The sequence below is a fragment of the Dendrobates tinctorius genome, unplaced genomic scaffold (assembly GCF_039654945.1).
Source record: "Dendrobates tinctorius isolate UK_male_01 unplaced genomic scaffold, ASM3965494v1 ptg000143l, whole genome shotgun sequence".
Taxonomy (NCBI): domain Eukaryota; kingdom Metazoa; phylum Chordata; class Amphibia; order Anura; family Dendrobatidae; genus Dendrobates; species Dendrobates tinctorius.
In genome coordinates, this window is record NW_027361810.1 from 10,236,480 (window position 1) to 10,250,251 (window position 13,772).

General features: G+C 46.8%; 1 protein-coding gene across 3 annotated transcripts in view; it reads right to left on the bottom strand.

The window, feature by feature from the left end:
* Positions 1 to 204: 204 nt before the first annotated feature.
* The window catches only part of NHEJ1 (non-homologous end joining factor 1), a 111,223-nt gene continuing 97,655 nt past the window's right edge, over positions 205 to 13,772 (bottom strand). For all 3 annotated transcript variants that reach the window (XM_073545429.1, XM_073545430.1, XM_073545428.1), the window contains 3 exons: positions 6,012 to 6,108; positions 4,852 to 4,979; positions 205 to 554 (listed from right to left, as the gene is read on the bottom strand). In XM_073545429.1, the coding sequence (XP_073401530.1) occupies positions 462 to 554; positions 4,852 to 4,979; positions 6,012 to 6,108 (318 nt within the window). In that variant the 3' untranslated portion in view covers positions 205 to 461. The remainder of the gene's footprint in view (positions 555 to 4,851; positions 4,980 to 6,011; positions 6,109 to 13,772) is intronic.

The window sequence follows — 13,772 nt, forward strand, 5'->3', positions numbered from 1 at the left end:
AAAATACAGTAGAATTCCGATGTGTTTCATTACAGGGGTTGTTCTCCCCCTCGGTGATCAGTGCAGGTTGTTGGACTATTTTGTCAGTTTTTAGTTGCTCCTTGTATTAATTATAAACCCTTACATATCCATACACCTGCAGAATATCGCATCGCTATTACTGCAGATCATCCCAATGTGCTTGAAATAATAAAGGGGCAGATCTGTAAGAAAACAAATTTATTAGAAATAATCACTTCTAAATTAAATATAAACTAGTAGGCGATTTCCTGCGTTTAGTCTGCAGTAGATTCCTGGTGGCCGGATCCCCACACACAGGGTGTCATCTGCATATTCACCACTAGGGGGCCACAGCTTGTCAGATGGGAACCTGTACTCTGCAGTGAATCAATGGCAGAGGTGATGCTGCGGGGGCCACGGCACCTGTCCTGCGTAGTGTCGCCCCCTCCTGCTGAGGTTCATCATGTGAACAGCCCCTTGGCTTTCCTTTTCTTGGCCTTGGATACGACAATTGAAGGACGCTGTGTCAGTGACAGAACGTCATCCAGAGGAACCTGTAAAAAACAACATTCGCCATAAGGAAAGTTCTGTAATTTGCTAATATAACTTTGATTATGTCAGTATTTTCAAGATCTCTGTTTGCTGTCAGGGAATTGAAGCATTCTTCTAGTCAGCTATAGGCCGAGGGTTTGTTACAATGTATCCAGTGTATCCTCTGTGATCTGAACTGTGTCCTCCAAGGACCAATATCTGTTCCCTGCACCGATACATAGTAACAAACTATGAGGACAGGTGAGAGAGCTGGGCTGCTGATGGGTTTAGCTTTTGGAGAACTGTCTAGAGAGGATACAATAGTGACAAACCGAACAACGGGGACCCGAACTCTGGATCTGGAACAAAAAAATTTCTCTGTCAATGGACAGCCCCCAGAATCCCAAACTTTGCAACAGACGTGCGGCACACGTCCAAGTTCGTTGTTTAGCGTGGTACGAACGGGTTTGCTCATTTGTAATTTATTAGAACATTTATTGTAACGAACCCTCAGCTGAGAGAAACGCATTTAACCAGAAAATCCATAACAGTAGTTGTGAAAGTTTACACTCCCGAAATCCCCCGTCGACAGGTGTCAGGGTGGGAACCGTGCGATGCAGGAACTGTAATTAGGGGGCATCACTATAATGGTGAGTTATTAATAGAGATGGGCGGACACCTGGATGTTCGGGTCCAGCCGAACAGTTACAAAAAGTTTAGGTTCAGGTACCAGAACCCCATTCACTTGACTAGGGGCCCGAACATCCAGTGTTTGCTGCGCTGTAATGTGCATGGCAGCGCAGCAAACACCGCTTCTGATCGGCGGGGAAATCATTTCTGCCGGTCAGAGAGCCACTGTTCCCACGCTGTCAAGACAGTGGGAGCACTCAGCTGTGATCGGAGGTATAAAGCTTACCTCTGGTCACTGGTGTCAGCTGATGGGTCAACAGCTCCCATCATCCGACACCTGCTACCGCTAATTACAGTGAGAGCAGGAGCGGCGGATGGGAGTATTCCTCAGCAGCTCCTGCACTGTAAATAAATAATTTTTTTTAAAAATTGCATGGGTTCCCTTGTATTTTTGCTAACCAGCCAGGTAAAACTTACAGCTGGGGGCTGCAACCCTCAGCTGTCAGCTTCAGCAAGGCTGGTTATCAAGAATAGAGGGGTCCCCACGCTGTTTTTTTTTTAAATATTTCAATAAATAGTTTTAAAAAAAAAACGGCGTGGGGTCCCCCCCATTTTTGACAACCAACCTTGCTAAAGCAGACAGCTGGGAGCTGGTATTCTCAGGCTGGTAAGGGGCCATGGATATTGGCCCTCCCCAGCCTAAAAATAGCAGCCCGCAGCTGCCCAGAAAAGGCACATCTATTAGATGTGTCAATTCTGGCGCTTTGCCCGTCTCTTCCCACTTGCCCTGTAAGATGGCAAATGGGGTTCATATTTGTGGGGTTGATGTCACCTTTGTATTGTCAGGTGACATCAAGCCCACAGCTTAGTAATGAAGAGGCGTCTATAAGACACCTATCTATTACTAATCCTATAGTTGTACAGTAAATAAAGACACAGCCAGAATAAAGTCCTTTATTAGAAACTTATTTAAGCATAGTTTTCCATTTTTATTTAAACGTCTAATTCCAGCTAAGCCCTAGTTCTCCTATAATAAAAGTAAAATAAAAAAACAACAATATACCACACCTGTCCGTCGTTCTGTCCCACGCTGTAATCCATGTCTGGTGGAGAAACAGTTTTCAACCTGGACGGTGCCAAGATGCGTCCGTCCAGGCTGAAAATCACTTGTGAATGAGATGCTGTGAGAGCAGCCTCAGAGACCGGTGGTGACGTCATAGAGGTTATGTCGGGTCACTGAGGCTCCGTTCTCAGCTGGGCTGAACTGCGGTGAAATCCCGTCATGTGATCAGGGGTCAGCGATGCATTGCCATAACAACCTGAGGTCTCATAGAGACCTCTATGGTTGTTGATGAGTCATTGCCGGTGGTCGGCGCTCATAGCAATGCTGTAATTCTGCTACCTATAGGCGATTGCCTATAGGTAGCAGAGCCGATCGAGTTGTGGATGCTTCTAGTCTCCCATGGAGGCTATTGAAGCATGCCAAAATTTAAAAAAAATGTTTTAAAAAAATATGAAAAAAAAAAAATATATATAAGTTTAAATCACCCCCCCTTTTGCCCCATTCAAAATAAAATAAAAAAAAAAAAAAAAATCACACATACACATATTAGGTATCAACGCGTTCAGAATCGCCAGATCTATGAATAAAAAACCCGATCACTAAAAGGCGTTACGGGAAAAAAAAATCGAAACGCCAGAATTACGTTTTTTTGGTCACCGCGACATTGCATTAAAATGCAATAACGGGCGATCAAAAGATCGTATCTGCACATAAATGGTATCCTTAAAAACGTCAGCTCGGCGCGCAAAAAAGAAGCTCTGACCCAACCCGAGACCACGAAAAATGGAGACGCTACGGGTATCGGAAAATGGTGCAAAAAATTTTTTTTTTTTTTTTTTTTTTTAAGCAAACTTTTTAATTTTTTTCACCACTTAGATAAAAAAAAAGAACCTAGACTTGTTTGGTGACTATGAACTCGTAATGACCTGTAAAACCATAATGGCAGGACAGCTTTAGCATTTAGTGAACCTAGCCATAAAGCCAAACAAAAAACAAGTGCGGGTTTGCACTTTTTTTTTTGCAATTTCACCACACTTGCAATTTTTTTTCCCATTTTACAGTACAAGACATACTAAAACCAATGATGTCATTTCAAAAGTACAACTCGTCCCGCAAAAAATAAGCCCTCACATGGCCATATTGATGGAAAAATAAAAAAGTTATTGCTCTGGGAAGATGGGGAGCGAAAAACTAAAATGCAAAACTGAAAAAAGCTCCGGGAGTTAGGGGGTTAAATAATTAAAAACCAGCGTGGGGACCCCTCTATTCTTGATAACCAGCCTTGCTGAAGCTGACAGCTGAGGGTTGCAGCCCCCAGTTTTGAGTTTTGTCTGACTTGTTAGCAGAAATAAGGGGAACCCACGCCAGTTGTTGTTTTTTTTTTTAATTATTTATTTACGGCGTAGGAGCGGCTGATGAATACTCCCATCCGCCGCTCCTGCTCTCACTGTAATTAGCAGCTGCAGGGGTCGGATGATGGGATCAGTTGTCCCATCATCAGCTGACACCAGTGACCGGAGGTAAACTTTATACCTCCAATCACAGCTGAGAGCTCCCGCTGTCTTTTGACAGCGTGGGAACCGCGGCTCTGACCGGCGGGGATGATTTCACCGCGCTGCCATGCACATGACAGTGCGACAAACACCCGGTGTTCGGGCAGCCGAACTCGAACAGTAACACGGACTTCCTGGTGAAGTCCCGAACAGTAAAGTTTGGCGTCTGCACCAAACACCTACTGGGTTTGCCCATCTCTTGTTATTAACTTTCCACAGGACAAATGATCGGGGAGATAGGACCCATCCAGAGAAGCAGAAGGCAAAAAATGGAGCCTGCACCCCTCATTCATCACCTGTCACCGAATACGGGGCGCCACCATCTTTGACCATCCCATAAGCCACCCATTCTGATTGACCATTTTTAGAGGCCCTTGCTCCGGATTGTTGGGGAGACCGTGACGTAGCCCAAAAAATGCCACCTAATTGCAGAGTATGAACACGACCCACATGACCTGATTTCTTTATGTGCCCGGTCTCCTATAAAGGCCCCTGCTTGTCACTGATCGGCTCTCAGAGGCGTTCGGTCCATGTCGGTGTCTTCAGAGCACAATGACCTGACTGGTGCCATACAGCGAGAGCAGGAGGTCACAAGACAGTAGCGGGCATCAGATCAAAGGATCTCACGGGTCACAGTGTTCCCACTGGATGTGGCTGCTGATCAGCAGAGCAAAAACCCCTCGCAGCTTCGCCCCAGCTCCGCAGTCACCGTCCTATTCATAGCACACAACAGTGCAGCGGTGAGACGCTGATGACATCATACAGTGACATCACAAGTGATGTCACTCCCCCAGATATACTGCTGGAGAAGTGCAGCTCCGAGGAAGCAAGAGCGCAAAACGCTGCAGTAAATGATCACCTGTAGACTGTGACTCCCCGACACCCCTCTCGTGAGAAGCTGAACCGTCCCTTTAAATGTTTTTCTCCCTGTAAAAGGGGATTTTGCTTTTTTGCAAATACTAATCAATGCAGCTCTGGATGTGTATGGAGTATAATTCTGTTTCCCATCAGTGCTGAGGTGTGCTTGCACAGCAGATGATGGAGTAGTAGTCCGCTGCCCGGATCACAACCCACCTGGGAGGGCTTCTGTGTCGCGCCATCGTCCACATCTTGCTGAGCTGTAGAAGGGTCCGGCGCAGCAGAAACGTGGCCGTTACCGTCATGTGACCGTTCGGTTAGCGGCCAAACTCCATCACCTGCAGCTGATGACAAACATCTGAATGAGGAGTCTGACCACGACCATGGGGGGCCGACACCCTAATGGCCACTGCAGCAACCACGTACTCTGTCAACACATCCTACCCCCCCACGAATGGCGCAGATTCACGTCTCCTTCCTACACTGGTCTCCATTCCTGGAGGGGTCAGTTCTGGGGTCTGCAAGCAGAGGAGGCCTCATGGAGTTTGCAATTTGGGGGGTTTCTAATCAGGTGGGGGCGTCTTATTCTAGTGTCTATATATAAAGGGGTCTACCTACAGGGGGCTATAGTTTGGCGATTGCCAATGGGAGGGGTCTGTAGATGCGAAGGGCCTGGTCTGCAGTGTGTAGGTTTGTATTTAGGAGAGACAAGGTCTGGTGCTTATATAAAAGGTGATATAGGGGGGTTCAGAGTCTATAAACAGGAGGGGGCAAAGGGTTGTATATGGGGGAGTAATATTTCTATAAATGGGTCCTGTTTTAGTGTCTACATAATGGGGTCTGGCCTTGGGTCTGTAGAAATGTCTGGGGTTGGTATAGAACTTCTCCTAGAATAAAGTGGGCTCGGGTCTGGTGAATATGGGGGGGGGGGTCCGGTCTGGGGTCTGTTTAAGGAAGGGTCTGGGCTGGGATTTATAAACAGGCACTGCTTGGTCAGGGGTCTGTAAATGAGGTGGGGGAGGGGTTGTATACAGGGGTCCTGGTCTGTGTAAAGAGGAGTATGGCCTGGAGTCTGTATAAAGTCAGGGTCTGCTCTGTTTGGGGTCCTCTGTGGGCACCACACATACCACTACTGTTTGCTATAGATCGGGGGAGAGGGTGCCCTATATAAATGGGCATCAGACGTTGGCGACTATTGGCAGCCATATGGCGGCATTACAGACCCTGGTTATATGGAGTTACATTACATGCCATTCAGGGCGCCCCCTACTGTGCTGTGGAGCGTAACGTCCTTGCCTCCCCTTCTCCGTATCTGGGTGACACAGACGATGAGCCGCAGGTTTTCAGGTTATTGTCAGTTAACCCTTTCCTCTCACCTGTAGTTTCCTGCTGTTCCTGAAAGACGACCACATCGCGATATAACTGCTGCAGCCGATCGCTGAGTGCCGACGGTCCGCACTGCTCCGGAATATTCTGAAACAACATAAATGTCAGAGTCTGAAGATCCAAACTGGATTGATGCAATCAGGAAATGTGGGGGCAGAAAAGGCACAAAAAGCCAAATCCTGACATTTGTAGATTTTGGTAAGAAGGTAAAATAACTGGACTTAATAAAACAAATCACATGTAGGGTTTCACACTAAAGTTAAAGACAAGGTCTAGAGGTAATAATAACCACTGAGCCAGTTAAGGAGACAACACGGAGGAGCAACAGTAATGCCAGGAGACCAAACTAACCACTGAGCCATCAGGAGAACTACATTGATGCCAGGAGACCTAGCTAACCAATGAGCCAGCAGGACAGCCCCGGTGATGCCAGAATTAACCACTGAGTCAGCAGGACATCCCCTGTAATTCCAGGAGTGTGAACTACACACTGAGTCAGCAGGAGGGCCCCAATGATACCAGGATACAGAACTAACCATTGAATCAGCAAGACAGCCACAGTGATGCTAGGAGAAAGAACTAACCACTGAGTCAGCGGGAAGGCTCCATTGATGCCAGGAGACCGAACTAACCAGTGAGCCAGCAGGACAGCCACGGTGATGCCAGAAGACTGAACTAACCACTGAGCCATCAGGGCAGCCCCAGTGATGCCTGGAGACTGGACTAATCACTGAACCAGCAGGGCAGTCCTGGTGAAGCAAGGCTACTGAACTAACCACTAAGCCAACAGGGCAGCCCTGGTGATGCCAGGAGACTGAACTAACCACTGAGCCAGCAGAACAGCTCCGGTGAGGAGTATGAGATATAACACGAGCGCTGTAGTCAGATTTCTCTAGCCAAGATTCGTGCATAGGGTTCGCCACTAGGAGGATACAGGAACCTCGTTCTCATTATTGGTGAGGGTCTCAGCAGTGGGACCCCCAGAGAGTAGACACTTAACACTCATACTGTACTGATTCAAGGACCATGGGCCACTCCTGGAGTCTGCAGCTTTATATCTAGGATCCTGTGTGTCGGGGAATGAAGATAGGACGATGTTTCTCTGACATTCTGCTACAAACAGAGACTCAAGGTTGTGTAAAAGACGTAAGAGCTGATAACGCCGACGACTGGAGGAGCCGATGCTGCGCTACCACGGCCCGGACTGCGCATCAGATGGAGAGGACGTTCACGGCCTCCTTCCCCAGTGCCCTGTGCACGGTCTGCCACTGAGCGAGGCTCTGTTACCCTCTGTACCAGTCTGTCACGGTCCTTTATACCTGGATTTTGTATGTAAACCCTCTCTCACATGTAAAGCAGCTGGGAAGTCTGGGGTTAATAATAATAAAAAGAAATCCACAAGAAACACTTTCCTTATCTTGCCCCAATTTCATGTGATCATTGCAGTGCATCATGGGAGCGTAGAGGACAAGGTGACAGCCAGTGGGACATGATCATCTTCAGGGAGCGAATGACGGCTGACATTATTCTTAATCTTTGGATGTGAACAAAGAAGAAATAGGACATCGCTTTATGTCATTTTATACCTTCTCTGATTGGTAGCTCCAGATCTGATGAATAGTCTATTAGTGCCTGTGGTAGTCTGAAATACACCCCCTCTCATCACAGACTGCGTCACACAGCACCTCCAGCATGCGTCACACAGCACCTCCAGCATGCATCACACTGTGCCCTCCAGCATGCTTCACACTGTGCCCCATCCAGCATGCTTTATACTGTGCCCTCCACCATGCTTCACACTGTCCTCAGCATGCATCACACTGTGCCCTCCAGCATGCTTCACGCTGTGCCCTCCAGCATGCTTCACGCTGCGGCTCCAGCATGCTTCACGCTGCGCCTCCAGCATGCTTCACCCTGCGGCTCCAGCATGCTTCACGCCGCGCCTCCAGCATGCATCACCCTGCGGCTCCAGCATGCTTCACGCTGCGCCTCCAGCATGCTTCACCCTGCGCCTCCAGCATGCTTCACGCTGCGCCTCCAGCATGCTTCACGCTGCACCTCCAGCATGCTTCACCCTGCGGCTCCAGCATGCTTCACCCTGCGGCTCCAGCATGCTTCACCCTGCGGCTCCAGCATGCTTCACCCTGCGGCTCCAGCATGCTTCACCCTGCGGCTCCAGCATGCTTCACCCTGCTGCTCCAGCATGCTTCACGCTGCACCTCCAGCATGCTTCACCCTGCGGCTCCAGCATGCTTCACCCTGCGGCTCCAGCATGCTTCACGCTGCGGCTCCAGCATGCTTCACCCTGCGGCTCCAGCATGCTTCACCCTGCGGCTCCAGCATGCTTCACGCTGCGGCTCCAGCATGCTTCACCCTGTGGCTCCAGCATGCTTCACCCTGCGGCTCCAGCATGCTTCACGCTGCGGCTCCAGCATGCTTCACGCTGCGGCTCCAGCATGCTTCACCCTGCGGCTCTGCTTGTTCAGATTGGCAGTTGAGAATAAGCAAAATGTTCTGCAAGAAGCCAATAAAAAGAGAGCTGATCAGAGTACCAGAGATCATTTAATATTGGGTGATCAACAACCTGTTTATCGAGAAACGAGCATTCCTTGGAGTCCGACAGTGTAAGCAGACCTTAAGGGGTCCTGTCAGCAGGATTTGACTCACCGAAACATGTAATTTTATCAAACACAAGTCCAGAATTATTGTTACATGGCTGGTCCATTCCTTCATTACTGAGGAATTTTTTTTTAATTGATAATCAAATGAGGCTGAAGAGCTATGGTAGATCTGAAGCCTCTGCCACTCCAGCTGCATTTCGTGCCTCCTCCAGAACATCTTTGGGTGAAGAATAGAGCTGGAGTGACAGAGGCTTCAGATCTGCCATAGCTCTTCAGCCTCATTTGCATATCAAATCTAAGCTTAGAGACTTCTCATCTGCTCTGAATGGAGAGACGGCCGCGCATGTGCAGCTTTTTCCATTCACTAGTAGGGGAGTTTCGATCATGGCGGAATAAATAAGCATGATTGGATATTATCAGAACTAGTTAACAGAGACATGAATGCGCGACAATGTCTTCAAGCAGCCGTGATGGCGCCGTGGAGAAGCAGCTGTGCCTGTGTCTCTATTCGCTCCTATGGGGGTTCTTGAAATAGCAGATACGCTTGTTAAATGCAAAGATCCCACAGAAGTCAATGGAGAGACACATGCAGGGGTCATCTCTCCATTCACAGTGGCCATAACAGAGGTTGGGGAACCCCTCTATCTGGAGACAGGTGAGGCCCCCATAGGTGGTACAGGCATTGATCAGACACCCATGGCATATCCTGCAGCTACAATACCCCTTTATAGTGACCCAAATCTGATTTACAGGCCATATAATAATGGTTTCCCTTCACCTTACAGTGCGTATTTGTATGGCCGCTGACTGCAATGTATCTGCTCCATTTGTGCCCCATAGCTTCTAGCGCCACCTCCTTATATGCTCCCATAATGGGATAACCACGTCCTAAACTTCTCAGCAATGACCTGACTGCAGACATCCATCATCCTGCGATCACTGACGACCAGTACCATTACTGGGAGCCGCTGGCTCGTTACATGCCCAGTGCCAGCGCTTACATCATAAATGTCGGCCACAGCACAGAACAGCATCTACCGTTCCATTTCCCACATTAAAGCCGTCGTCTTGCACTAATGTTTCCTCTGGGCAGCATGAGAGGAGTATTTTGGGCCTTACTTTCCCCCCTTCTTCCAGTATCTCTGTGCAACATTAAAATCCATCTCCGCTCTGGGCTATTTTCACGGCTTCGGGTGAGACAGAAGCAAAGATTAACTCCTGCTCACCTGCGGCTCAGTGTCAGTGGGCACGACGGGAGGACTAAAACGTTGCAGCACATCGGAGGTCAGCTAGTGAGGCTCACGGGTTCTGCTGAGCTTCAGCCACCATTTTTCATGGCTATGAGCGTCACCCAGGCTCCATAGAACTGCACGGCCCCTGTTCCCCTCCCATTCTACACCAAATGCAATGCAATGACTGGTCTATAGTTATTCAAAGGGTTTTCATGTTTTATGCTTAAAAAGTTTCATTCATTTTTATATTTTAAAGATCTCTGCTTGCTATCAGTGAATGAGATTTTTTTTTTTCCCTAGGGTCAGAGGCAGTACACCTGTGTCAGCTCTGCCCCCAGCACTATATCCAGTGTAGACCATGTTCTGCCACCCCAGACTGATACATTGTAACAAAGTAGCAGAGACATTGTGCAGCTGCTGCTGTTTGTCTACACTGGATACAATTGTATCCACTTCTCAGCTGAGAGCAGGACTAGCTATGCACAGGTGTACTGCTGCTGAATGTACTAACAGCAGCAGAGATCTGGAAAATGGTGAGAATGTAAAGCAAAAGTGATATTACAAAGTCATAGAACTTTGTATTTATACAGAAATTCAACTTTAACCAAAAGTTTAAACCACATTAATATTACTCTCACCCTGCACAGACTGCATGGCACTGCCCGCTCTGCTGAATCACCATTACCTGGAGCAACGGCCCTTTGATCTGCAGCAAGCATGGCTTTCTGAGGGCTCCGTCTTCATCGCTATCAATTTTTTTTTTTTAACAAATTAATTGCTGACTATTAGGTGACCCAGAATTGAACGCAATGAAGTAATGAAGTGAAAGAATGCTGGAAGCTGAATTCTATCCTTACAAATATGACTTAAGCTGCCACCAGTGGCTTCAGGAATGAGGCAGAGACCCCCGGTGCACTGCGGGGCGGCCAACAGAAATAGCTGCCTGCTTGTCTGGGGAGGAGAAGAGCTTCTGCAGCAGCATAAGGCTATGTTCACACGTGGCGGTTTTTTCGCGGCGGTTTTAACTGTGCGATTTTGCCGCGAAAACGCCAAAAATAAGCATCCCATGCATTCCTATGGGATTCCACAATGCTGTGGTTTTTACCGCGGTGGAATTGCTTCGCGGTAAAAAGACGCAGCATGCTCATTAATTTAGCGGAATCGCGGCGATCCCGCACCATAGGATTGCATTGTTCTGCTTACTTTCTGCATGTGGCTGTGCACACCATGCGAAAAGTAAGCAGAACATTTGCGGATGGTACCCACGGTCCGGAGGAGAGGAGACTGTCCTCCAGGCTTTGGGTACCATATCCCTGTAAAAGATAGAATTTAAAATAAAAAATATTGTTATTCTTACCTTCCGGCGTCCCACGCAGCCTTCCCGCCTCTCTCCCCGCTCCCGGTCCCAGTAAACCTTTGCAAGCGATGACATCCGTTCTCGCGGGATCGCGAAGTCTCGCGGTCATTCGCGAGAACAGATGTCATTGCGGTAATTCTCTCAAGGGATTACTGGGAACGGGAGCGTGGAGAGAGGCGGGACGCCGGAAGGTAAGAATAACAATATATATATTTTTTTTATTGTTTTTTACATCCTATCTTTTACTATTGATGCCGCATAGGTGGCCTCAATAGTAAAAAGTTGGTCACACTCGTCAAACACTATGACTGACGAGTGTGACCAACCTGTCAATCAGTTCTCCAAGCGATGCTACAGATCGTTTGGAAAACGCTAGCAATTCTGCAAGCTAATTACGCTTGCAAAATGCTAGTTTTTCCGTGGGAAAATCGCGGGAATTTAAAATGCGATTTTCCCGCGGAATGGAATTCGGAATTCTCGTGGTAATTTCCGCGAGAGGTCCGCTACGTGTGAACGTAGCCTAACAGCGTAACTGCGAAGACTGCTTCTATAGAGGAAGTAAGAAAGGTGCTATACAGTCAGCTTCCAGAGGGGGAAGGACACTGATTCTATCCAGAGCTGCACTCATGGTAGTAAAAAAAAAATCTAAGGGTATTTTTATGCTAAAAACACTGTGAATTACTTTTAACCCCTTCACCCCCAAGGGTGGTTTGCACGTTCATGACCGGGCCAATTTTTACAATTCTGACCACTGTACCTTTATGAGGTCATAACTCTGGAACGCTTCCATTGATCCCAGTGATTCTGACATTGTTTTCTCGTGACATATTGTACTTCATGTTAGTGGTAAAATTTCATTCAAATAACTTGCGTTTATTTGTGAAAAAAATGGAAATTTGGCAAAAATTTTGAAAATTTCGCAATTTTCCAACTTTGAATTTTTATGCCCTTAAATCACAGAGATACGGCACACAAAAAACTTGATAAGTAACATTTCCCACATGTTTACTTTACATCAGCACAATTTTGGAACCAAAATTTTTTTTTGTTAGGAAGTTATAAGGGTTAAAAGTTGACCAGCGATTTCTCATTTTTACAACACCATTTTATTTTTAGGACCACATCACATTTGAAGCCACTTTGAGGGGTCTATATGATAGAAAATACCCAAAAGTGACACCATTCTAAAAACTGAACCCCTTAAGGTGCTCAAAACCACATTCAAGAAGTTTATTAACCCATTAGGTGCGTCACAGGAATTTTTTTGAATATTTAAAAAGAAATGAACATCTAACTTTTTTTCACAAAAAAAATACTTCAGGTTCAATTTTTTTTATTTTACCAAGGGTAACAGGAGAAATTAGACTGCAAAAGTTATTGTGCAATTTGTCCTGAGTACGCTGATACCTGATTTGTGGGGGGGAACGACTGTTTCGGCGCATGGCAGAGCTCAGAATGGAAGGAGCGCCGTTTGACTTTTTCAATGCAAAATTGGCTGGAATTCAGATCGGACGCCATGTCACGTTTGGAGAGTCCCTGATGTACCTAAACAGTGGAAACCCCCTACAAGTGACCCCATTTTGGAAACTAGACCCCCCAAGGAACTTATCTAGATATGTGGTGAGAACTTTGAACCCACAAGGGCTTTACAGAAGTTTATAACGTACAGCGGTGCAATTAAAAAATCATATTTTTTCCACAAAAATGATCTTTTCACCCCAATTTTTATTTTCCCAAGGGTAACAGGACCCTAAAAGTTATTGTGCAATTTGTCCTGAGTACGCTGATACCCCACATGTGGGGGTAAACCACTATTTGGGCGCATGGCAGAGCTCGGAAGGGAAGCAATGCCATTTGACGTTTTTGGCTGGAATTGAGATCGGACACCATGTCGCGTTTGGAAAACCCCTGATGTACCAAAACAGTGGAAACCCCCCACAAATGACACCATTTTGGAAACTAGACCCCCTAAGGAACTTATCTAGATGTGTGGTGAGAACTTTGAAGCCCCATGGGCTTCACAGAAGTTTATAACATACAGCCATACAATTAAAAAATCATATTTTTTCCACAAAAATGATCTTTTCACCCGCAATTCTTATTTTTCCAAGGGTAACAGGACCCTAAAAGTTATTGTGCAATTTGTCCTGAGTACGCTGATACCCCACATGTGGGGGTAAACCACTATTTGGGCGCATGGCAGAGCTCGGAAGGGAAGCAGCGCCATTTGACGTTTTTGGCTGGAATTGAGATCGGACACCATGTCGCATTTGGAAAACCCCTGATGTACCAAAACAGTGGAAATCCCCCACAAATGACACCATTTTGGAAACTAGACCCCTAAGGAACTTATCTAGATGTGTGGTGAGAACTTTGAACCCCCATGGGCTTCACAGAAGTTTATAACATAAAGCCATACAGTTAAAAAAATCATATTTTTTCCACAAAAATGATCTTTTCACCCTCAATTCTTATTTTTCCAAGGGTAACAGGACCGTAAAAGTTATTGTGCAATTTGTTCTGAGTACGCTGATACCCCAC